This window comes from Epinephelus lanceolatus, chromosome 20 (assembly GCF_041903045.1).
Source record: "Epinephelus lanceolatus isolate andai-2023 chromosome 20, ASM4190304v1, whole genome shotgun sequence".
Taxonomy (NCBI): domain Eukaryota; kingdom Metazoa; phylum Chordata; class Actinopteri; order Perciformes; family Serranidae; genus Epinephelus; species Epinephelus lanceolatus.
Window position 1 is genome coordinate 8,612,564 of NC_135753.1, and position 23,751 is coordinate 8,636,314.

At 39.6% G+C, this 23,751-nt stretch overlaps 1 protein-coding gene and 1 long non-coding RNA gene across 2 annotated transcripts in view; one reads left to right on the forward strand and one right to left on the reverse strand.

The window, feature by feature from the left end:
• Positions 1–799: 799 nt before the first annotated feature.
• Positions 800–22,293, reverse strand: tnfsf10 (TNF superfamily member 10). Its single transcript, XM_033639097.2, has 6 exons — positions 22,069–22,293; positions 20,950–21,075; positions 14,198–14,243; positions 13,877–13,993; positions 12,689–12,933; positions 800–5,561 (listed from the first exon to the last, which is right to left on the reverse strand). Exons 1-6 carry the CDS (start codon positions 22,174–22,176, stop codon positions 5,352–5,354), a joined length of 852 nt encoding a protein of 283 aa, XP_033494988.1. The 5' UTR covers positions 22,177–22,293; the 3' UTR covers positions 800–5,351.
• The window catches only part of LOC144458988 (uncharacterized), a 29,716-nt gene continuing 27,366 nt past the window's right edge, over positions 21,402–23,751 (forward strand). Inside the window, exon 1 of the long non-coding RNA XR_013488305.1 lies at positions 21,402–21,501. This is a non-coding gene — a long non-coding RNA (uncharacterized LOC144458988). The remainder of the gene's footprint in view (positions 21,502–23,751) is intronic.

Here is a 23,751-nt window from a genome sequence, read left to right on the forward strand (position 1 = left end):
TGGGAGCCTTTCTGTGCAGAGTTTGCATGTTCTCCCCGTGTCAGCGTGGGTTCTCTCCCGGCACTCCGGGTTCCTCCCACAGTCCAAAGACATGCAGATTGGGGACTAGGTTAATTGATAACTCTAAATTGTCCGTAGGTGTGAATGTGAGTGTAAATGGTTGTCTGTCTCTATGTGTCAGCTGGTCTGGCGACCTGTCCAGGGTGTACCCTGCCTCTCGCCTGATGTCAGCTGGGATAGGCTCCAGCCCCCCTGCGACCCTCAAGAGAATGAAGCGGTTAGAAGATGAATGAATGAATGAATGAATGAACATTAACATCATCTTTTTAAAATTGTTTTTTACTCCTAGTGGATGCAGAAATGTGCAAAAGAAATATAAATGATCATGTTTTAAATACAACAAACACTAACCAAGTATCCAGTAGGAGTAATACTTTTGTGAAAACTGCCTGAAAACATAGTCTATTTGTATGTCTTGGTTTCATTGTTGGCCATACGTGGCATGACTCTCAACAAAATTATCTCAACTAAAGGTCTGCTGACTCACTTGTTCTGGAGCTTTAGGCCGTCCTCATCAAAGCATGCAGTGTGCTCAGTTTTAGTGATGGGACTGTAGATGTTTAAACTTAATTTTAAGCACCTCTTCTGTTTTACTTCGGCTTGATTGAGGGTGACACCCTGGCATGACTGATCAACTGACTATAAATATGAAAACTGGGAACAACCTCAGATATCCAGATGAGCGCAAGATGTTTTGTGAGTAAAGTGCTGTGTGAGAAAGTATCAAAGGATTTGTAAGTTCCTCTTATAGTGTCTTTATTTCACATATTTACAGACAAAACCACCAGGTTATTTACATTCACATTTAGTTTTGGTCTATCCGGCAAACAATTCAAATTCTGTTTATTTGTCCACATTCTCATCTGTGTGCAGCTGTGTCTTTTTTAGGTGTTCGAGGTCCAGCTGACAAAGAGGACTGATTGCAGGTGGATCTTTTAAGTTATTCCATATGGAGGTTGAACGTACTGAAGGGCACTGGCTGCATTTACATCAGTGTCTCAGGTTATTGTTTCACTCATCAGATGTAAAAGATAAAACGTAGACAGCTCTGTAAACATCCACCTCACAATTAGTTGACTCAAAACTGCAGATTTATGTCTGTACAAACTATACTTATCAACTCATATCAACTTTAAACCATGATTTTTCATCATGTTTAGAGTATAAATTCCCCTCTGCAATCATACCAACATAAAAAAAAACAATTAAAGAAAGTCTATACATTTGTTGCAAAAACAAGAAATTAAAAAGACCTTGTGTTGTGATATTTACATAAGTGTATCAGTAAACGCTGCATTCATATAGGAAAAATGAGAACTTAAAACTTGATTGAAAATCATTATGGTAAAAATCTTTATGACTTAAATGAATCAGAGGAAAACTCCCTCCTCCTAGAAATGTTACTTTTCTCGCACGCCTCCGCCATGAATGGCGAATCCAAAAATGGACCATATTCCTTAAGAATTAAAGTAAAGGGGGTCTGCATTTAACAACAGCAAAACTATATCAAGACATCTTTTTGCAAACTCTCACATAACTCACAATAATCCAAGTCTCATTTATCCAGCGGCTTTGCTGAAACCTAGTCCCTCCAGGATTTTGCAACGTTGTGATCACCATTAACCCAAATTAAGCCGATTCTGTGCATTCTGTGACTTTGTTTTTTTGATCAATCACTGCAACTTTACTGCAAATTATGACTACTGAAATCATTTCATTGTAGAGCTGTGTGCAGTGTATTCATTCACTCAGCCCCCCTCTCTACAGGACTGAACTTCTTTGACTGGTACAGTCACACACACACAGTGACAGGGTTAACTGTTAGCATCACACAGCTTGCTGTTGTTAAACGCAGACCCCTATGACGTCAATTCATGAAGATTTTCCCTGTTTTTTGGATTCTTCTTTCTATTCGTGTGAGGAAAACAACTTGTTCTTTTTTTTAATATTTTTTGGGGGCATTTATTTGATAGGACAGACAAGTGTGAAGGGGGGAGAAAGAGGGGGAGTGACATGCAGCAAAGGGCCACAGGCTGGAGTCAAACCCAGGCTGCTGCAGCAACAGCCTTGTACATGGGGCGCCTGCTCTACCACTAAGCCACTGATGCCCCGGAAAACAACTTGTTCTTGATGAATTTGTCCAAGTTGTCATGGAGGTTGTTCACCTGACCTAAGTATGAAACTGGTCACTAATGACAGGCAGTGGTACATGTAAATTGTTGATGAAGGTCACAAGATACAGCTTTGAGTCCAAGGAGAAATCCAGTAAGTAGAGTTTAAGTTAAGAATGAATATTTCCTAAATCAGGAATGACCCCGGTTATATCCACTGATACATCCAGCTCCCTTTAAGTCAAACATAACTGATCATTTTGGTTTATATGTCCTTGAGCTTCAGAGGATTTACTGCAGTGTTCATTACAAACAGTTCGATACATCACATGGAAAACAGGAGCTATAGACAAAAACAAAATCCCACATTTCTACTGTTTGTATGCTGATGTGCATGATTGTTTTCCAAGTCTGCAGGTCACATCTGCAGCTAATCCAGCATGACATGAATGCCCGAGAATACCAACCGTTTCGGGAAAGTTTAATGCACCATTTGGAGAACGGTTACAATGGACGAGCCAGCAGCAGAGGGAGAGACTGTGGCCCAGCAGCCAACAGAAACACAACACAAAGCTGGATATGTAAGGGGGGGTGCTTTAAAATTGGTACTGTAATCCTCCTGAAGGAAAAGGTGGTGATTTTACACCTTTAATCTTTCAACATGGCCGTCAACTAATTGTCTGAAAAGCCTGTAATGGTAGCACAGGCCCACAAACCAGTAAACAGTCTCAGACAGTAATGCTTCCATCCTCATGTTCAACATCTCACTGAGGGAAACTTAAGAAGAAGAGAGTTCATGGAGAGCCCCAGACCCAGAATTTGCAAGCTTAATGGAAAAACAAAAATACAAAACATAGCACAATATTTACATCTTTACACAAACACACATCCAGGGACACAGATAATCACAAATGTTCAGCTGGTAAGAGTTTTATACAAACAATTCTTTAGGGCAGACCCCAATTTTGCAGCATTTGCTACAAAATTAGTAAGATGGGATTGAGTGTAATGTATGCAAAGTACCCAAAAGTCTAAACTGCTACAACTGTCCTTTCCTATTGGTGGCGCAGGTCAGCATGTGCAGAATCTGTGAGCTGTTATGGGTGAGTTTGTGACTTTGTGAGTTGAGTTACAAGCCAATTTCACAAAGTGCTTTGCGTCTAAAACAACATTTAAAATTTGAAAAGACAGTCTAGCTATGGAAGATTATCATTAGATATTACAGACACGCTGAAGGGACACCTGACAATCCAAAAAAAGTAATGTAGCCCCTGTGGCATTTCTGGGGTTCAAGCCAACACGGACTGTTAAAATCTGAAAACTGCAAAGGATCGAGACCTTTGACAGTTTCCAACACCTTCATGAAAGATAATTAACAGATTTTATGACATCAGACAGATGCTCATTCTATTATAACCAAACCTGTGCCAGGCCACGCTGTTCTTCAGCAGTGTTGTTGCCCCCTGTTGGTCAATTTTAAAAAACATTTCGGGGACATGTTTCAACGACTTTAATTAAAAATATCTACCAAGTTTGGTGATGCTTTGTCATTGATTTATGGCCAAATTTTGCCCCAGGCCAACTGCCCTGTCTGGAACTGGTGACGCCCCCTTCTGAGCAATTTTGAATTATCGTACAAAAGTTGTTCAACACTATTATGAAACATATCTTGCGAGTTTCATAATATTGAACAAATAATTTCTGATTCTTAGTCTGATGTGTGTTATTCCACGCCCTTTTTTTTTTTTGCATCCCTAGCGCCCCCTTTTGGTCAATTTGAATTAAACTTTAAGGGTATGTTTAAGATACTTATGTAGGCCGTGACTGAATAATGGGACTCTGTGTTATCAGTTACCTTTTAGTGCTTTTACTAACGTGTTCATCTTACATAGGAGGGTTTTTTTTTTGTATATTGTTTGGACCCAAATATTTTATTTGTGTGAATGACATAACTGACTTACTGGACATATCCTGTAAGTTCTATGATGATTGGCCCAACTGTTACGGAGTTAGGTCTATTTATGTACTAAGCTACACCTCTATTGGTCAATATATTCAAAACACTGTAAGATACCAACAAGCTTTTCAAACACTTTGATAAACTTCGTCGAATAATGATTCACAGAAAATTTTGTAAAAGTCAGACCTACGGTTCAGGAGTAGATGTCAAAAATGTGATTTTCAAACAAATGGTAGAAAATCCAGACGTGGACTTTAGTGGTTTTTGTAGCAAGTTCTGTGTAAAGCTTACACTGAATGAGTTGTGACTTTTCAAAGTTGACCTTTCTTTACAGCATCCCAGTCAGGCTAATCAGGGTCAATTTTGTTGAGCAGCATTTGTTCAAAACACCCTACATTGGTGAAAATTTCACGTGTCTGCCATGTACCATCTCATGGGGATTTGCAAAAACATTTCTGAAGAAAAATAATAAACCTGCACAAAAACAAAAAACAGCCCTTCAGGCTTGAACCCTTAAACATGTCTGGAAAACCACTGACTTAAACAAATTTTGATATATGGGGCCAGCGCTTGAGGTTATAACACCAACCAATGCCTGTCATTGTGTGCTATTTGTGCATAACTGCTTCAAGGATTTACTGAGGAAAAAGCCAAAAAACCCAAGTGACAGGACAAAACCACTAATAAATCAGGCGTCAGAGTAAAATGGCATGAAGATACCGAGGCAAATCACATCTGAATTAAACCTTTGTGTACAGAATATCAGCTCAGAACAGTGTAGGTTAACTAACCACGACCAAACCATCATGTAGTCGAAAATTTCCTCTTAGCTGTTAAAGACCAGTTAGGAAAGTTAATGCAGAAAATCTGCTGCTCTGCACTTAAATTTACCTGTAAAAATTTAGGGAACTTCTGCCTTAAAGAAATGTTTGTACAACAGAAACTAATCTCTGTCGAGTCAAAGCCATACTAACTTTAATAGTCTTAGCTCTCACTCATACACACAGCCCCAAATCCATACCAGTCTCTTCTCTACCCATGAAACCAGTGTTGTTAATTTTCTTTTGGCTTGTGATCCTGAAACAAAAAAAGTAAGACAAACCTCCAAATCGACTCTCTGTTGCAGTTTTTCTGGGTTCATTAATAGTAGAAGTCAAGAGGCTGCAGATTCATCCATCACCAACATTAAAAACATGACAGTCGATCCCTCATCTGATTGTCTAGCTGATGAGAAACGCCCCAAAGAAACTGCTCTTTTCGTCCATGTCCACAGCGGAGGCGTTGGTCACTGTGACGAACAGGCGGTCGCCAGTGCTGAGCGGGAACAGCCCCCCTTGGTGAGCGGAGTGCAGAGAAAACTGGGAGCCCCGGGACCAGCAGGAGGTTCGGCTCGTCTTCATTAGCAGGATGGGAACTGGGTAGGAGCTCACCTGGAGGGAGAAGGAGAGGTGAGTGAGCGGTCATGAAGGTCTGATATGTGTGGAGGCATACATGCTGAGTGTGCAGGTTGGATGAATCGCAGCTATCAGGGGTCCGTTTCTCAAAGCAGGTTTAGTGAAAACTCAGAGTCTGTTAACCCTGAAATGAGGGAAACTCTGAGTTTTCTGTTTCAAAAAGGGAGGTAACTCAAACCAGAGAAAGAGGGGTAACTCTAGCCTGTTTCAGAGAGAGAGGTAACTTAAGCTCTCGGTCAGTTACCATAGTAACAGACTCTATGAACCTAACCTGGTCGGGACCAGGTTTTTCTCAATGAACCTCGAGTTTCTCTCTGTCTCCGCCCTCTTTCAGAGCCACACATTCCATTTGATTTCCTCATTCATTCAGTCAGCAGGCGAGTTTTGGCGTAGCCTAGTTCTGCCGTCTGTCATTAAAAAAAAATCAGAGTCAATATATTAGAAGTCCATTAGGCACAGTAGGTGGCGACTTTTTTCACTAACATGGCATGTCTTTTTGATAACGATCAGTGGATGAAGGTGCAGCATTACTGCGCAGAGAATTAAATATTCGTCGGGAGATGGTTATCAGACCGTGCATAGATGTTTTAGCATTTCCACACAATTATCTTTTTGAGCTGTACCGTTTCACGTCACAGTCCATCATCTACATACACAACCTAATCCGTCCTTACATTTGCAAGATTACCAATCATAGTCATGCTCTCACATCCCAGCAGATATTGTGTGCTGCGCTGCGTTTCTTTGCAAATGGAAGTTTTTTATACAATGACTGAATGAGACGCTGAGCACTTGAGTAAGGCAACTGTATGCAGGGCGGTCAGAAAAGTGTGCTCGTTTTACAGGCATCTGCCTTCTTTCTGTTGGCTGAGTAGAAGTCTGTGTTAGTTTAAATAGGCTTAATTATTTAACAGAACATGATATAGATGAGAAGACATTTATGTGTATGAAAACAGCATTATGTTAGGATAAAACAACTGCACAGTCAAACAGCCACTTAATATTTACTTTACAATGTAAAACATGATCAAAATGAGGTACCCCCATGAGATTATGCCGAGGTCTTACCTGTTTGAACAATGTTTTTATATTTCATCCTAAACTGCTGCCAAGTGCGCTTCTCCCCCGCGGGATTGCACCTAAATGAAATAAACGAATAGGCTACCATTCAAGCAGTTTTCCCCCGTAATATTATTGTGATTGCAAAGGACTACATTTAAACTTATGCATTCTCCCATGCCGTCGCCCTCTCTTTTGCAGCTGTAGCGGTGTTGCACTTCTTTTTGAAAACGTGTTCAAACTCGCAGTATGAGTGCATTAAGATTTCTTATTCTAGTGGGGTGAAAAACGCAGCCCTCCCCATCCCCGTTGCCATGGTGACTCGTCGAATCGGGGCTCCATTGATGCTGGCTTTTTATAGTTGTGGTGCACGTGCTTAACTCCAGGTGAAACTACTCCGAGTTGATTAAACTGATTCAAATCAGCTGTTCTGGAACCGGAAACTCAGAGTTTCCTATCTCAGAGTAGATCAACTCAGAGTTCAGGATTAGACTCAGAGTTTGTTGAACCTGCTTTGTGAAACGGACCCCTGGTCATAAAGACGACTGTTTATGAACCACAGAATCAGTCTGTAAAACAGCTGATTTATTAATAACTTTCCTGGATTTTTAGTTGGCATCATTTGTTGAAACTAAGACAAGATCTAATCGTCATTGTTTTTGAATAATACACACGTTCTTGACAAATGCTTTTGCTTTCTTCAATCTTTCAGTGGTCAAAGATTCCCCTCTTGCAGCACAATGAAAGATGCCTTCCTCTATCCTTTTTAATAATGACCACTGTTTTTAAGAAAGAAAAAAAAAGACACAGAATAAGCAGTAGTCCACATGCTTATAGTTTGTGATCTGAAAAAATGAGAGTGGAAACTCTCAGGGATATACCTTTTTTTTTTGGACTCTGGAGCTTTGGTAGTAATCAAAAGCTTCAAAGCAAACTCACACCAAAATTGCTCGACTCTGTTATTAAACCAGTGAATAACCATTAAGCTGGGTATACACTGTAAGATTTGAGCCTGTTTCTGACCCGATTCCTGAGCACTACAACTCATTCAAGTGTTTGAATTTCAGCTTCGTCCTTTGCTGTGAAGTGTACATGGTGGAGTGAGGATCAATCACAGCCCGATCAGCTGATCCTGACCAGCCGTAAGATGTTCAGATGAATTTCTGACATGTTGGAAATTCTGGTAGGCCATCTTCAGGCTCTTGCACAGTTGAAGCAGAACCACGAGTTGATTACCCAAGATCAGTGCCTTTTTTCTCACTTGTACAGTGTATACCTAGCTAGTTTGTTGGTTCTGCTGACTGGACTGACCAGTCTTTGCAGAAACTGACTTTTAAGTTCTTTTTGGGACGTCTGACTCTACATTATTGTGAACCGTGCCTCCACTAGCAAACACACTTCCACCTGCCTGCAACCAGTGGCGCCAAAAGTTAGGACAATTCCAAGGGCCCCTGACTGACAGGGGCCCCAAAAATAGGTAAAAAAAAATAAAATAAAATTATTAAACTTATATTTTTTTCAAATATAGTAATAAAATGAATGATCTCTTTGTTTTTACTTGTTTTTGTCAGTAAAAGTTAAATATCCCCATTGACCAAAAAGTAACCATCCATATTGACTGACCACCCCCCTGTATCTGCATGAAATGGTTTGGTCCTGCCTTAGCGCACTGGCGTTGACGGTGCCTAGTAGCAGTCAGCAGTTGCGCTAGAATATTACAGTCATCATCATGCTACCTAGCACTAAAAGAAAATCCTGTTTTCACTAAAGGAAAGAGAGAAAGGAGAGAGAGAAGAGGCAAAAGATACAGTGTCAATATGTGAGCCAGTTTTTCTCCAAGAAAGGTGGGTAGCCTACACTCTGAGTGGTAGAAATGAAGCTGTTAGCTTAATGTCCATAGTGAAATAAGCTAGCTACAGGCTAGCGTTAGCCTACATTTCACTCCTTTTTAACCTACATTTAATCAGTGCAGGTAAATGTTTAGCAAGATATTCATATTAAACCAGTTGTCCCTGCCCCTTTTACCAGACTCAACAACAGATGAGTCAGAAGCAGCAGCCCTGTCTGCCCATAACTTTATCCCTCCCCGTCCCAATGAAGACGGTGAGCAACACATGGCAGTTAGCATCATTGCAGGGAGTCTGTGGGAATTTCTCTCTCTCTCTTGCTCTTTTTTACTATTACAAAAAAGAAAATGAAATACTTTTTAATGACAGAAATTCAAACAAATTATTTTTCCACATAATGATTATTATGAAACAAAAACAGCCTACAACTGTCTGTACTGGATGCTGGACAGTTGGAAACATTAAGTAGCCTAACTCAGCCTGTATTAATGTTAAAATAATCCAGTTAGATGCTTTCATTTACACTGAATTATGGCCATTAAATGGCATCTATAGATACAGACTATTATTCCCATGAAGGGCAATTTATTTGAGCAGCTTGCACACACACACACACACACACAACAAAAGCATGTATCTAATGTATGCAATCTAGTGGTGGTGATTCAGTGGCGTTCATTTATTGGCATCAAAAATCTGCTGTTTTCATTATTTTGAGATGATGATCTTAATTTATTTTGATTGAAAAATTAATGTATATTTAAGTTATTTTTTTAAGTCTTTCATTAATGTTCAGAGAATTTTCCATTTTGGGATTTTACAATAAAAATTACATTTAGACTGTAAAAGATGGCCTTTAGCGCATTTTTTTATGGTGGCTTTTAATCTCGCATCAAATAGTGAATTGCATACTGTATGCAGACTGTTGCATGTACAACTCACTAGCAGTAAATATTGTACTGGCAGTATTGAGCTACAAGAAGCAAGGCAGTTGCAAGCCTTCAAAGTTAAGAGTTATGTAAAGCTTTTAATGGGTCAGTTAGGTCCAGGAGATGTGGTGACAACAGCTGTGCAGGGGGGGCCCAGTGTGATTTTTTTTTCATTGGGCCCAAAATTCCTGGCGGCGCCCCTGCCTGCAGCCCTGGAGCTTTCAGACGAATCTTTATTGACAATAGTCAAGAGCCAGAACAGTCAGCAGGGGCAGATGAGCAGTTTTATTTTCTATTTTATGTGTACAGTGTGAACACGCAGGTCGTTGACTGATGTTGGATTGTTATTATTTCGTACAGTGGGAGCTAGTATTCAACAACATTTCTAAAACTGGCTCCAATGGTATAGTGTATGCCCAGCTGAAGGTAACATTAGCTGTATGATCCTAACTGTTAGCCCTGTCACTGTATGTGTGCAGGTGGAGCTCTTATGATGAAAGGAGCACGGAGAGGCAGTGCACAACTCCACAATGAAATAAGATTTCACTCAATTTAAAAAGAAAAATCCCCACAGAAAATCAATATGTGGTGATAAACATTGACATTGATATAAATCAGTGTATGGGGAACACTATATTTAATTCTAATAATAAAAATAATTTCATTTATGTGGCACCTTAAAAAACAGAGTTTGCAAAGTGCTTTGACAAACACAGCAAAGCAGAGGCAAGAAACCCCAGCAGCAACATAACAACAGACGCCAAAAAATGACGGCAAACTAAGGTCAGAAAAAAAATGACGATATAATTATAAAACGATATCAGAAGCAAAAACATATCCCAAAACTGAAAACAGACTACCTACCCAACGTACAAATACCCAAATAGTCAAATGTTCGGGTCCAGCCCTAGAAACTTTTGCTAGATTTTATCTGTCCGTAATAATCACTTTTCTCATACAGCACAACTTTCTAATGATGCAACCGACAAGAACAAGGACATAACTGAACACTGTTTGACTATTTATTACACAGGTGAAATGACGGATCTGAGGAAACCTGAGACCTCAGACTCAAATGGGCAGCAGCTTTGGTCAGAATCTGGAGGATTTGGACAATTTTAGAAACCCTGCAGTTTGCTATATGAAAACATCACATTTGGTTTGTGTTTAAATTCCTTGAAGTCACACATCTGTGATCCAAATGTAAAGGAAATTCAAAGCATGTTGATATGACTTCCAATTTGTTTGCCATTAATACACAAACCTAACAGAAAACACTGCAAATCATATTCCTCAGTTGCTGTGGTAAAATATCTTTAAATCATTAAACTCCTTCAGTATTCATTTCTATAATGAACTATTTTAACTTTTTAAAGTTTGTCTGATGTAACTCAACATAACAACAACATGTTGTTTTGCTGAGTCAGGATTTTTTACATTAAAAAACTTTGCATGAACGGTTTATCATGCTTAGTTTAGCTATTTAATTTACAGTAACAGCAGTTAGTTCATTAGTTTTATCTGACAAAGCAGATAGCGATTGTTCCTGGATTTTTCCCACGCTGTGATGCAACACGTACTCACTGTCTGGATTCACATGAGTCACATGATTTGATTAGTCAGACCCTCATCCTGAGTTACTCCTCTGCTGTGAATCATCAGTCTGCTCTGTTCAGTGCAACAAAAACTAAGAGATTAAAATATAATTTGCAGACAATCGGGTTGCACATCGTGGAAACACAATGTCCTCCGTTTAATTCTGGCTGGAGACCTTTGTTGCATGAAAGTTCCCTCACTGTTTCCACACATTTCCTGTCTGTCAGTCTACTGTCTAGTGTCAAATAAAAAATGCAAGCTAGAATTACAGCCCAACGGTTATATGCCTCTGTGCACCAGTCATGTTTCTCTACAGTTTACATCCATGTCTGTCAAAATATGACAGCACAGACGATCTATACATTCAGCACAGTTTCAAGGTGGACACCCAAGATTAGTGTCACCAATTCAGTATCTGACTAAGTGCCCCCATTCTGTTCCTGAGATATGATGTTGAATAATGGCCAGAAAGAGGTTTTATCCAGAATATTATAATGTCAAGGTGAAGTTGACCTTTGACCTTTTGGATATAAAATGTCATAACTTCATCATGTTATCCTATTAGACATTTGTGTGAAGTTTTGTCATAATTACTGCAAGAATTCTTGAGCTATGGCCAAAAACATGTTTTGTGAGGTCACACTGACCTTGACCTTTGAATTTTGACCACAAATTCTAATCAGTTTAGTCTTCAGTCCAAGTGGACATTTGTGCCAAATTTGAAGAAATTCCCTCACGATGATCTTGAGATATCACGTTCATGAGAATGAGACAGACAAAGTCACAGTGACCTTGACCTTTGACTCATGACCACCAAAATCTAATCAGTACATTGTTGAGTCCAAGGGGACGTTTGAGCCAAATTTTGTAAAAATCCCTCAAGGCATTCTTGAGATATCACGTTCACCAGAATGGGATGGACGGACAACTCAAAACATAATGCATACAGCTATCGCCGGTGCAGATGCAAAAATAAATAAATCTGAAGATACAAGTGTGGAGACTGACTTCTGCAGAATTTTATTGAGCTGGTACAGGATATAATCTCTCCACACTAGACCCTCGAACTACAACAAACTAGTCATACAACAAAACAATACCACAGTGTACATGTTTACAATCACAGTAATTGCACCTACAATCACATATCAGCTTTAAAATTACACAAAATATCTTTTGTTGACCAAAATTTATGCGATCTATTTTTAAAATAGTTAACTGAAGAGGTAAAATCAATGAAGATTAGACAGATAATCAGAGGACATTTGATTAAAGGACCTATGGTTTTGATCTGACTTAATTTGGAGTAATGTTATAGCCATAGTTTTCAAGTTTTAATCACTGGATTTCATATTATTTTTGGTGTATGTTCCATTTTGTTCTATTTACATTTTATTATTTTATTATTGTCATTTTTAGTCTTGAAAGGCTGCATGTCAGAGGCTTAATAAATAACTAAATAAATAAATAAATAAAGTTTAGTTGAACACTTGTCCATGAGGCAAAGTGCATTTTAAACTTTTATTAAAGTGACATTCGACAAAAGAGGTGAGTCAGAATCCAGCATTAAATGGCAGCTGATGAGTCAAGGAAGGAGCAGCAACAGAACAGGCTGAAGCAGCAAAATCACTCAACACAGTGCCAGCAGAGATTCAGTTGAAATCATCATTACCTTTTTATAGACGTACTGCAGCAGGGGTCTCCCTCTGTCTTCCGCCTCCTCGCCATCCTCGCCCTCCTCCTCCAGGGAGTGGGTGTGTCTGAAGTACGTCTGGGCGTAGACGTAGTAGAGGCCGGGCTGCGGCACCACCAGCTCCCCGTCCACCAGCTGGACGTCTTGGAGGAAGGCCAGCCCCTTCTGCCCCTCCCACCATGAGATCTTCTGGCCCTGAACTCGACGCCCAGTGGAGACCGGAGCTGTGGAGAACACACACATTCAGAATAAAATCACCAACTAAAAGATGAGGATTTGGAGAGTGGAGTTTCACCGGGGGCAAGGAGGGATATTTAGGCACTTGTTAAATAGAGGGAAGTTTACCAGTTCATTTACACATACTACCCACATTGTTTTAATACAAAGCTGGTTAAAAATCAGCAAAGTATCCCTTTAAATGGATGAGAAGTAATGAAAGATAGGGTTGATAACAATAAAAATACTCCTCATGAGCCAAAATTATGAGATTTTGAGCAAAACTTTACTTTGCTAAGTCAAATTTTTTGGCATTTTAGGTTAAAATTATGTGATAGTAAAAACTGCTGGGTTCAAAGAAATAAAAAGTTTGAGTTAATAAAACAAAAATACTCCTTGTGAGCAGAAATTATGAGATTTTCTGTGCATGAATTCTGATTCTGTAAGTCACTAATATTATGACAGAGAGGACAGTTAAATAACATGATACGGTATCTCATTATTTTGCCTTGGTAGTGTTTACATTTTTTATAATTCCTAACTTTTCATCCTTTAGATCTTTAGTAAAACATTGAAGAAAATGTACTTTTTCTTGCAAAAAACATCTTTGGTACGATTATCTTTTATTGCAAAACTACACAGTTTCAGTCAATTTTATTAAGGTGCAATGTTTCAGTCTGCAGGTTTTCATTAGTTAAGAGAAAGACTGAATTCATTAAAATAGATGAATTTACAATGTACTTCGGTGCAAAGAAATATTGGCCTGTGCCTGTGGATGGCACTATAAACCAAAGCAAACCTATTTATTCCTTCCAGACCACAATAAGTAAATCAAAGTTTGCAGGTTTTCAGTTTCTCCTGATCATCAATGGATCATGAGGTAATGTGAAATCAAACCACAGCTTAAGGTGTTTGTTAAATTCAGACACAGTTAATTTCTGCAGGACTCACCTCCTCCCTCTTGCTCCAGTTTGGGCACAAAGCTGCCCGTGACATGGGCTGCAACTTTAGGGCGAGGTGAAGCTCTGTCCACCATCACGAGCGAGGGCAGCACCCGAGATACTTCATCTAACATGGGAAAAAAGGAAAGAAACAGTATGACAATGTGCCCATGAACAAATAACGTGTGTTAACAAACCACCAAGCTCAAGTTTTTGAAGGAAATTGATTTGAAAGGAACAGTGAGATGCTGCAACTGCTTTAGACTCCTAAACAGAACCAGATTGTCAAAAAAAAAAAAAGTATTTTCAACATACGGTTCAGTTCTCTCACCTCTGACTGCCGACGAAATCTGCTTCTGGTAACGCTGAGACAGAGACTGCAGGGTGAACAGCAGAAAACATTTATTAAAGCCTTAAAACAAACAACCCAAAACTAAATTTATGAGTGGATATTTTACATGTCAAAACGACATATGTTTCCAGACTTCTCTGTAGATTTTTGAGACCATATTTGACATATGAGTATAAAAAGCTTGATGTTTATTATGTAAAAAAGATGTTTTAACATCCAGCTGTTAACATGTATGTTTTCCATTATGTTGCCAAATAACTGTGAGAAGACTGTAGCTCAGTACTGTAGCTCATACAAATCAATTTATACTAAACCCAGATAAATGAATCTCTGCCCAAAGAGGAAGTAAACCAACAAGTGCTACCTTTGCTTGCATTATTTTCCCCAGTGTTGTAGTCAAGACCAGCTAAACAGAAACCAAGTTATGACCAAGACCAGAGTGTATCTAAATCTATTATGCAACCAAGGGCTAACAAGCTAACATGATGGCTGCAGGGCCCTAAAAACCTTAAAACATCTTAGATATGAGCATATCAAAGGATTATTTAGCACCTTGTGTCTACTAGAGAGGAAAAGTTACACTGACAAACTCTATATTGTCCGTCTATCTCAGTGTCCTCTCTCGTTACATTACTCATCTTGGAAAAAGGATCCCACTAAATGGCCAGTAATGACATACTTTGATATTTACAGCTATTTGATCAAATCACCAGGTAATCATTTAAGCTAACAAAGATCAAAACCAGGCCTTGCAAAGTTTAGTTAGCTTCAACCAATACCGTCTTTCTGTCAAATTAGCAAAAAGACAAAGAGACACCTTCACTCAATACAAAGTCAATGAAGAGCAATGAGTTGTTTTTTCTTCCGGTGGGGGGCGGGACTTATATATGCTCTGTCTCTATTGCCATACTGTACTATACTATATATATGTGTTTATGTAGAAGTGTTCCATGACAAATGTCTTGATAAAATAATCAAAAGGCATTGCAGAGGTGAATTTTATGTGTGGGAATAAACCTAAGTTAAAATAAACCTAAAGGTCTAGTGTGTAAGATTTAGGGTGATTTAGTGGCGTCCAGTGGTGAGGATTGCACATTACCACCAGCTGAAACTTCTCCCTGTCAGAATTCCTTGTTCATCTATTGTTAAGGAGGTTTTTACAAGGACGTGCCAAACAGCATTGGAAAAACACAGATTTTTATCGCGAAACTGTTTTATTCAGTGTTTTTACCAGTTTAAATCACCATTTTCATTTGTTTTGGAGAAGAAGAGACCTCTGCGGATAATTCGGCTCACGATAAAAACCTCCTGAATGTCTGGATCTTAAGTTATAGGAGAAATAAGGTGAGCACAGATTAGCAGGTGCTAGACTAGCAGCCCACCTGCGACGTGCTGAACAGCATATAAGAAACACTGATTTGTAACGTGAAACAATTTTTACCAGTTTAAATCACCTGTTCAGTTTGTTTTAGAGAGGAAGAGACCTCTGCGGATAATTCGGCTCACGATAAAAACCTCCTGAATGTCTGGATCTTAAGTTATAGGAGAAATAAGGTGAGCACAGATTAGCAGGTGCTAGACTAGCAGCCCACCTGCGACGTGCTGAACAGCATATAAGAAACACTGATTTGTAACGTGAAACAATTTTTACCAGTTTAAATCACCTGTTCAGTTTGTTTTAAAGAGGAAGAGACCTCTGCGGATAATTAGGCTCCTGGGAAAAAAAACTCCCAAACAATGAACACTGAAGGAATTCTAACCGGAAGAAGTTTCATTTGGTTGCAATCTGCAATCCTCACCACTAGGTGCCACTAAATCTCCCTAAATCTTACACACTGGACCTTTAACATATTGAATACATAATTTTCTATTAGTTCCCCCATAATTCTATCTCTTTAATAAATAGGAACCGAAAATGAAAAAAGTTAAATAATTTAATTTTTACGGCGTATCTGCAGCCTTGTTTATTCACCGTCCATGGAAACGACGATTAAAGCAGCCATAATGTCTCCTTACTCAGAAAAGAAAGTCTGTTTACTCTTTATAACTGATAACACTGCATAAATGTTCAGACAAGCTTAATGTTTTTGATGCAATTGAAAGATTTTGCTGCATTTTCTTTCTGTGACATACTGTATGCGCAGAGGCAGCTGTGTGCTTCAATCGCATGCCATACTTCTCGCCTTGCTTTTGAGGAAATTCAGTTTGCTCTGAACAGCACTCCCCACACAGTGGTAAACAATTTGGCTGCGTTGTATGATTGACTTATTTTTAGGAATTCTGAATTTTGTATTTCAGAAAAGAGAATACAGGCAATAGTCTGGAAACACAAACATTTTTCCATAATCTCTTTTGTTTTTTCCATATTTCTACACACCTGGAATTTACTAAAGTCTATTTCCATACAACGTAGGAACCCTGTGCCAAGCAGCCCTTTGTTTGGCTTTAACCCTGAACTTCTGCTGATCAGGATCAGGAATAAAATGGAGTCTTCATGTTCAGGTCTGTAACAGAGCCTCCCCTAGTAATCGACCCCTCTCCCAGTTCCTCGTGTTTTACGTTCCTTCACCCGACCAACTGGCTTGAAAAAAGATGCACTGTCTGCCAAACTGATGAAAACGATTTTCTAAGCTGTAGTGGATTCTGCATGTGTTTATGTCAGTATGTTTCCAAAAACTTAAAAGAAAAAAACTTGATGAAAAGAAAGCCATTCTGAACGCATTAGAGAACAGAGATACAACATTTTAATTAGATGTTTACTCATAATGTTACATTTTAATTGTAATTAATAGCATTTGTAAAGAAGGAGAAAAGTTTCACTAGTGTTGTTGCGGATCCTGTTGGTTGCCAGTAGAGGTTGCAAAGGTTAATGGTTTCCCCTTTAAAAATATTTTTACAGCTTCAGCAATAACTGAGAGGGAGGTGAAAGAAAACAACTCATTTATGAGCTGAGTTTACCTGCAGTCTGTCAGCAGGAGCCAGAATTTATGGGTAAACCATGTCTGTATAACACTTATTTTCTCTTTAAGTTATTACGACTTCATTTTGAGGGGATGAAATTCAAAGGAAGACCTGCAGGTTTTATCTGAGGGAACTGTCTGTGGGGTTGATTTATCTGCCCCCAAATGCAAGATGCCCATGACATATAAGGAAGGGCTTCAACATGCACAAGCTCATGTTTGATGCTTTTTAATTCAATTCAAAATCCATCTGAATGTTTCTCCCATTTCTGGCAGACACCAGTCTTCAGAAGCAACTTTAAATCATGTTTTTTTCACATATGCTACGATGTATGCCCCCTTGGTTTAGCAATAAAGCAGCTCAATAAAATACGTTTGATGGAAAACATGTGGAAAATGTATTTTTACAGATAACAAAAAATAGCACTGCACAGGATAACAAAACGTCTTTTTTGACTTTGCAGGAGCCTTAAATGTGCTTTCACTCTGCATTCTGCGTTAAAAGCAGAAACCTGATGTTCTGGCTAAGACTGTCCCAGCATTATGTTTATATTCTGAACTAAATTTAATCAAGCAACTGAGTCAGAAAATACCCGCTGTGTGTTATTCAAGAGAGCAGCAAAGTCAGTCAGAGGAGAGGGGAACAAAAACAAACAATATGCACAAATAGCAAGTAAAGGAAAAAGAATACGTTCAGTATGTGTGCATGCATATATGTGTGTGTGTGTGTGTGTGTGTGTGTGTGTGAGAGAGAGAGAGAGAGAGAGAGAGAGAGAGAGAGAGAGAGAGCAGGGCAGGTGAACACATTCCTGTGCTGATTAAACCACACAGGATCACATCACATCTCCAGCTATGAAGGAGCTCATTGTGTATCTGCAGACAGTGATTTGGATCATTTCAGCATTTTTCTTCTCCTACCAATGTGCAGAGATCAGCAGCACAGGAAGCCCCTCATAATTATGATAATAATAATAATTATAATAATAATAATAATAATTACTTTGTGATTTCTTCACTAATGTACTTACAAGGATCTTAAGTCCTAACAAGTCATTTTGTTGCTCCATTTTGTCGAAAAAATCCCAGGAAAAGACTGGGGTTGTGAAAATACACCGATCTGGATAGATATATCCACTCAGTGGTCAATGATCCACAATATGACTGATGCAAAGTAAAAACATTGATTATATCGTTATCTTTAAGATATGCCTTTAATTTGATTTTCCTATGGCACTTCTTTGTCACCATTTTTGCCCAACACACCTCCTCCCTAAACATTCAAACAGTGCTAGTAGCGCCAGACAGACATCAGGAAGCAGCCAAATTACAATCAGAATATTTACAGACATGGTCTCATCGATCGCAGGCCTCTGAGGTGAATCGAATCGAAATCATATCGTGGCAGACTTTGTGATATCCAGCTATGTGTTACAGCCTGTCTGTTACACCCCACGCTTACTGATTCCTACTGAAGACGTTAATCTATAAAATCACCAAACTAATTTATACTTTCATTTTTCAGAAAGTCTCCTAAAACAGCTGGTCACTGGAGCTTTTTATTAAACAAACAGGATGAAGTAGCGCATCTGTTGGGGACTATTTTTAGCGGCGGATTAATCCGCATTTAATGCTCAGGTGAATATTTTGGTAAAACTCAAGTAGCAACCTCTGGGACTGACCCTTTTTATGTAACTCACTTGTTTCAACATTATTACAGCTTAAAGTTTTGCATAATTAAAAGCGTGGCCGCTTTGACTGACAGTCTGTCTGTGAGGCGCCACCACAGCCTGAAGAGGTCCCGTGATAGGACAGCAACAATGAGCTTCATTACACCAGGTTTGCTTTCTTATACAGAACCAAAGCTCACCGGCATAACGTCACCCTAGTGTATGATTTTAGACAGCATGCTGGCATTCCTAACACAAAAGGGGCATGAAATGTTAGACAACAGTGTTGGCCTCTAGTGTCATATCACATACGCGTTGACAGTGCTTTCTAAACAATAACAGTATAATACGGCAATAACAATTATTTACTATCCCTGTCATACAGCAGCTGATCTCGTCCTCTGCTTGGAGGGTCAGGAGCTCCTGGACCTCATTGTTTTCCCAATTTGTGGACATTTACGATTGCTGCTTGTGATCTTTTAGTTAGCTGTGACTGCTGCTAGCTGTGTATTAAATATCCCACTGATGGGTCACACACATAATACATCGTGGAAATGTCCCATCCGTCCTGCCCATGGTCCCGTCCTGCCAGCTGCCCCCTTTTACACAGGCATCAATTTGGTGTTGTAACTACCTCCACTGCCAGCTTAAAGCCAAGACAACTGTGTGTCCCCATTCTGTGATCATACCTTTTATACAGAACAGCAGGGCAGAATAACAGCGTGACATTCCCACCTTGAACAGGCATTATATAAGTGGCTTGTGAGTCAGATCCATGCTCACTCTTCCACAGTATTTTTCAACATGGACCCTTTTCTCCCATTGTTTTGTTTCTGAGTGACTGACGGGAATGACACCTTCACAAATTGGTCCAGTATGGAGAGAGAGCGTTGCAGCCAGCAGCAGTGAAACAGGCTGCAATTTAACCACTTAGAGCATATTCACATAGTCAATTTACGTCCATTTCAGATGCTTGTTTTTGCAACTGACAGGCTCAGATTGTTACTCAAAGTATCTGACAACATTATGGAAAGGATCCCTACAGAGATAGACCTGTTTGTTAAAAAGTAGGATCCTTTTTGTTTAACCAGAAACAGCCCCAATATTGCCATTTCCAAACCCACCAGACTCCATTTAAATAAACAGTAATTTTAGCGTGTATAGGGCCGGCATATTCTCACATCTAACTGAGTGAATTGAGGGGTTATTTTAGCAAACCAGAATTGGTGGTTGTTGGAACAGTGGAAAGATGAACCGAGATGGTTTCTGTGAGTTTTGTTTTTCTTCTGTTGACTTTGAATGAAGTGTGTTTTACAATGACAGAAATAATGTTTATTTAAATGGAGTCTGGTGGGTTTGGCGTTGGTGGTTTTGAGTCTGTTAAACAAAAAGGATCTTACTTTTTTATAAAAGGTCTGTCTCTGTAGGGATCCATTCCATAATGTTGTCAGACACTTAGAATAATAATCTGAGCCTGTCAGTAGCAAAAACAAACTCTTTTAGTAGACGTAGATTGATGCAAATATGCTTTCGGTGGTTACATTGCAGTCGGTTTAACAGCTGCCAGCTGCAACCCTCTCACTCAATACTGCATTAGTTTCAAAAGTTGTTCCTATTAGTCACTCCGATACAAAAACATGGGAAGATAGGGTCCGGGTTAATACATACTGAAGTTACCCTTTATATGAAATGAGGAAACCTCGACTCAAATGTAATCATCAGCGTAAAACTCCCAGCTGTAAAAAGTACAATCAGAAACAGACTGTGTGATAACAATGATAACATTAAAGCTGATTTATTATTTTCTTTGTTGGCCTATGCAGCTTAAGTGTGGGGGGATTAGTAATGTCTCCAAACTCCAGTGGGTGGGGAGTTTTTGATCCACAGCAGGCTGAGAAAAAAAATGGAGCTTTGAAAGCCAGAAATCTCAGCAGCTGGCCAAATAATCATCACTGATCAACAAATACTGATACGCAAAGGTCATTCTGTGCTGTAGGGCGGTGAAGTAATACTTTATACAGCCTTAACGTGAGAATCAAAATCAGGTTTTGAGATTTCACTTGTGAGTTTGGAAGTGTTTGGGGTTATTGTCACTTCACTGTACCTTCTCAATGAGCAGGTGAAGCTGCTGAGTGACCTGCCAGCACGGATCCCCCCGAACAGCTGTGATGCTCTGCAGGTCAGTGCCCGTCAGACAGGAAACACTGCTCCTGGCAAACGTCTCCTTCATCTGCAACAGAGTGCAAATGTCAAGAAGGACATCAAACAATTAGAAAGGACGTCTATTTTAATTTCTCATCAAACACACCCAAGGTAGGTATTCCTTTTAGTTCCTTTTGTTTGATGCAGACACTGATTTTCACTGATGTAAACTTTAGGGCATACATTTGTAGCATAATTTGATGAAAAATAAGGCATAAACTTTCTTTTACACCTTCACAACCACTGTGTTAAAGTTTGCTTGAAACCCTGAGTCAGCATAATTTCTTGGCATGTGTCTGTCCTCTTTGCTTGTCATTTGTTTAGGTTTCATTTCCTCATGTATTTCTGCTGCATCTCATCTGGTTTAATGATTAATTCCTGTAAACACAGACTGAGGTTGAGTTGGACTGGATCCAGGTAACCAAAGGACTCTAGCCTCACCAAAACAAGCAGAGTGAGTCCAACACACACACACACACACACACACACACACACACACACACACACACACACGTCTTCACATACCAAGTCTTCCTGATAATCACAGCTAATCATAAAAATAGCTGCACAGTCCACCTCTGCAGCTGCCAAAGCGTTTTACTTCCTTGTCCTCCTTCTTTTGCAAATGCAGTGAAAAGCAAAGCGTGTGTTCTTGCATGAAGCTGAATTGTGCAAAACTGAACTATTTTATTGTGAAAGCAGTAAATGTGGCCTGCCTTGCATTGTGCACAAAACAGGAAAATAAATTAGACGTGTTCTGGGCTGTTTGTGCTCTGGAGCGCAGCAACACAACCAGAGCGCATAAAAACCAATTCCCCCCCAAAACTGTCAGCAATATATCACGCACGTAAGTCTATAGAAGTTACAATTAAGCATTCAAGGTCAACAAAAAGTTTTTTTAAGCTGCATTGAAAAGCTGAAAAACTTTGCATCCACCTCGCGGTGCGCACTTCAAGACGATGCGTAAAAGCCTCCGTGCGTCTCCGGTTCTTTCACCCCGAACCTTCACTTTTGTCCTTACCGAATTGAGAGCCGTGGTGAAGTGCAGTACGGTGATGGTGACGACCACAGTCTGCAGCAGGACCGCCAGCAGCAATAGCACCCCGAGCTTCGGACCGGAGCCCGTCATAACGACAGACCGCCGTCCGGTACCCGACCAGCGCCGTCCCGTCCCGTTCTCAGACTTACAGAACAAGAACAATGGCAGAGGACTGACTCCTTAACTTCTACCCTCCCTCGCCGTCCCCTGCATGCAGAAGGAGGAGGTAGAGGAGGAGGCGGGGCCGGCCTGGAGAACAAGAGCTATTTTCCCTCTTTGAATTTCTCCTGGTGAGATTATTGTTTCATTTCTGCGCTGGAAAAACACAGATAGCCTTCAAGTTTATTGTGAACGCTCGTATCTTCGCTGTAGATCTGTGTGCCGAGCTTTACTGAGAGAAAAACACATTTAACATCAGAACATGATCACAGATAATGTTGTCATGCATGCACACAGTGGCACAGCAGCTGAATTTTGGCACGTACATGACTGTTATTACAATGTTATAGAGTTTAAACTAAAGTTTGAATCACTTATCTCAATAAAATCATATATGTTCTGCATCACTGAAGAGTTGAACATTGGTTTAGGTTACATTACTAAGGGGTCTTTTCTGGGGAAAAACACAGGCTTTTCTTCAAAGGTTTTGGCTTATTTGTTTCTGTATGCTGACTAAGATCACATGTATCCAAAATGTCAAGTTGTCTAGATAAACAAATTCCTGGCATTTCTGTTTTAGTTACACATCTCTCCACATTTATCTTATCTTACACTGTTCATCCATCATGTGTCATTGTGAGGTGAGAAAAGGGGTTTTTAAGGACACAAATAGGTCAGATACTATTTGCCTGTGCTCATATGTGTGAACCCTGTCCTAGTAGCTGGCATTGGAGATATATTTTTGGACACATATCTAATTAAAGGGCCTTTTGATGATGGGAGATTGCAGGAAGCTTCTATAGTTTTTCTCCAGCTGCATAACAAAAACATGTTACTCAACATCGCTGCCTGCCACCCTGTTGAAGGATAAAGTGCATTGGAAGGAAATTTGAGGATGGATGATGAGGTGTCAGTATGAAACACAAAACGTTTGTCACACAATTTTTCACATTGACTCACAGTGTTGACCCCGTAACCGTCAAAACAAGGTGGTAACTTGAGTCCTGTGTCAGTCAGTGGTGAGAAAACAAGCTTGGTAAATTAACTTGTTGACCTGTAGCCTCTGCTTCACCTTTATCTTCTGGCTTTCATTTTGACATCATTCAGAATAAATGGCACGTGGTTTAAATGCTTTAAAAGACTGGAGATTCAGATGGACCAATCAGAAATGACGTCATATGCTGAAGATAGGGTTCGGTGATATGACGAAATATACCAAAAGTCATAGTGAGATGATTTTTTTCCCCATGATTTTGCATCTGTGGATTCATTAAATCATGATATTGAAGTTGACACAAAGTTGGAGCTTGATTATGCCAATATTGGATTTTTGTATAAACTTTGCATCAATGTAAAGGTAAAGGTAAAGGTAAAGTTCCACTGATTGTCACACACCTGAATGTGTGAAATTTGTTCTCCGCATTTGACCCATCCCCTGAGGGAGCGGTGAGCAGCAGCGGTGCCGCGCTCGGGAATCATGTGGTGATCTAATGTGATGAAACACCT

Bases quoted from the DNA above. Each gene is read 5' to 3' on its own strand.
- tnfsf10 (XM_033639097.2), bottom strand. From the start codon at position 22,176: ATGACGGGCTCCGGTCCGAAGCTCGGGGTGCTATTGCTGCTGGCGGTC. The intron at 21,076-22,068 runs GTAAGGACAAAA...ACTCTGTTGCAG, and splicing joins TCACCACGGCTCTCAATTCG to ATGAAGGAGACGTTTGCCAG. The intron at 13,994-14,197 runs GTGAGAGAACTG...TTCCCATGTTAG, and splicing joins GATTTCGTCGGCAGTCAGAG to ATGAAGTATCTCGGGTGCTG.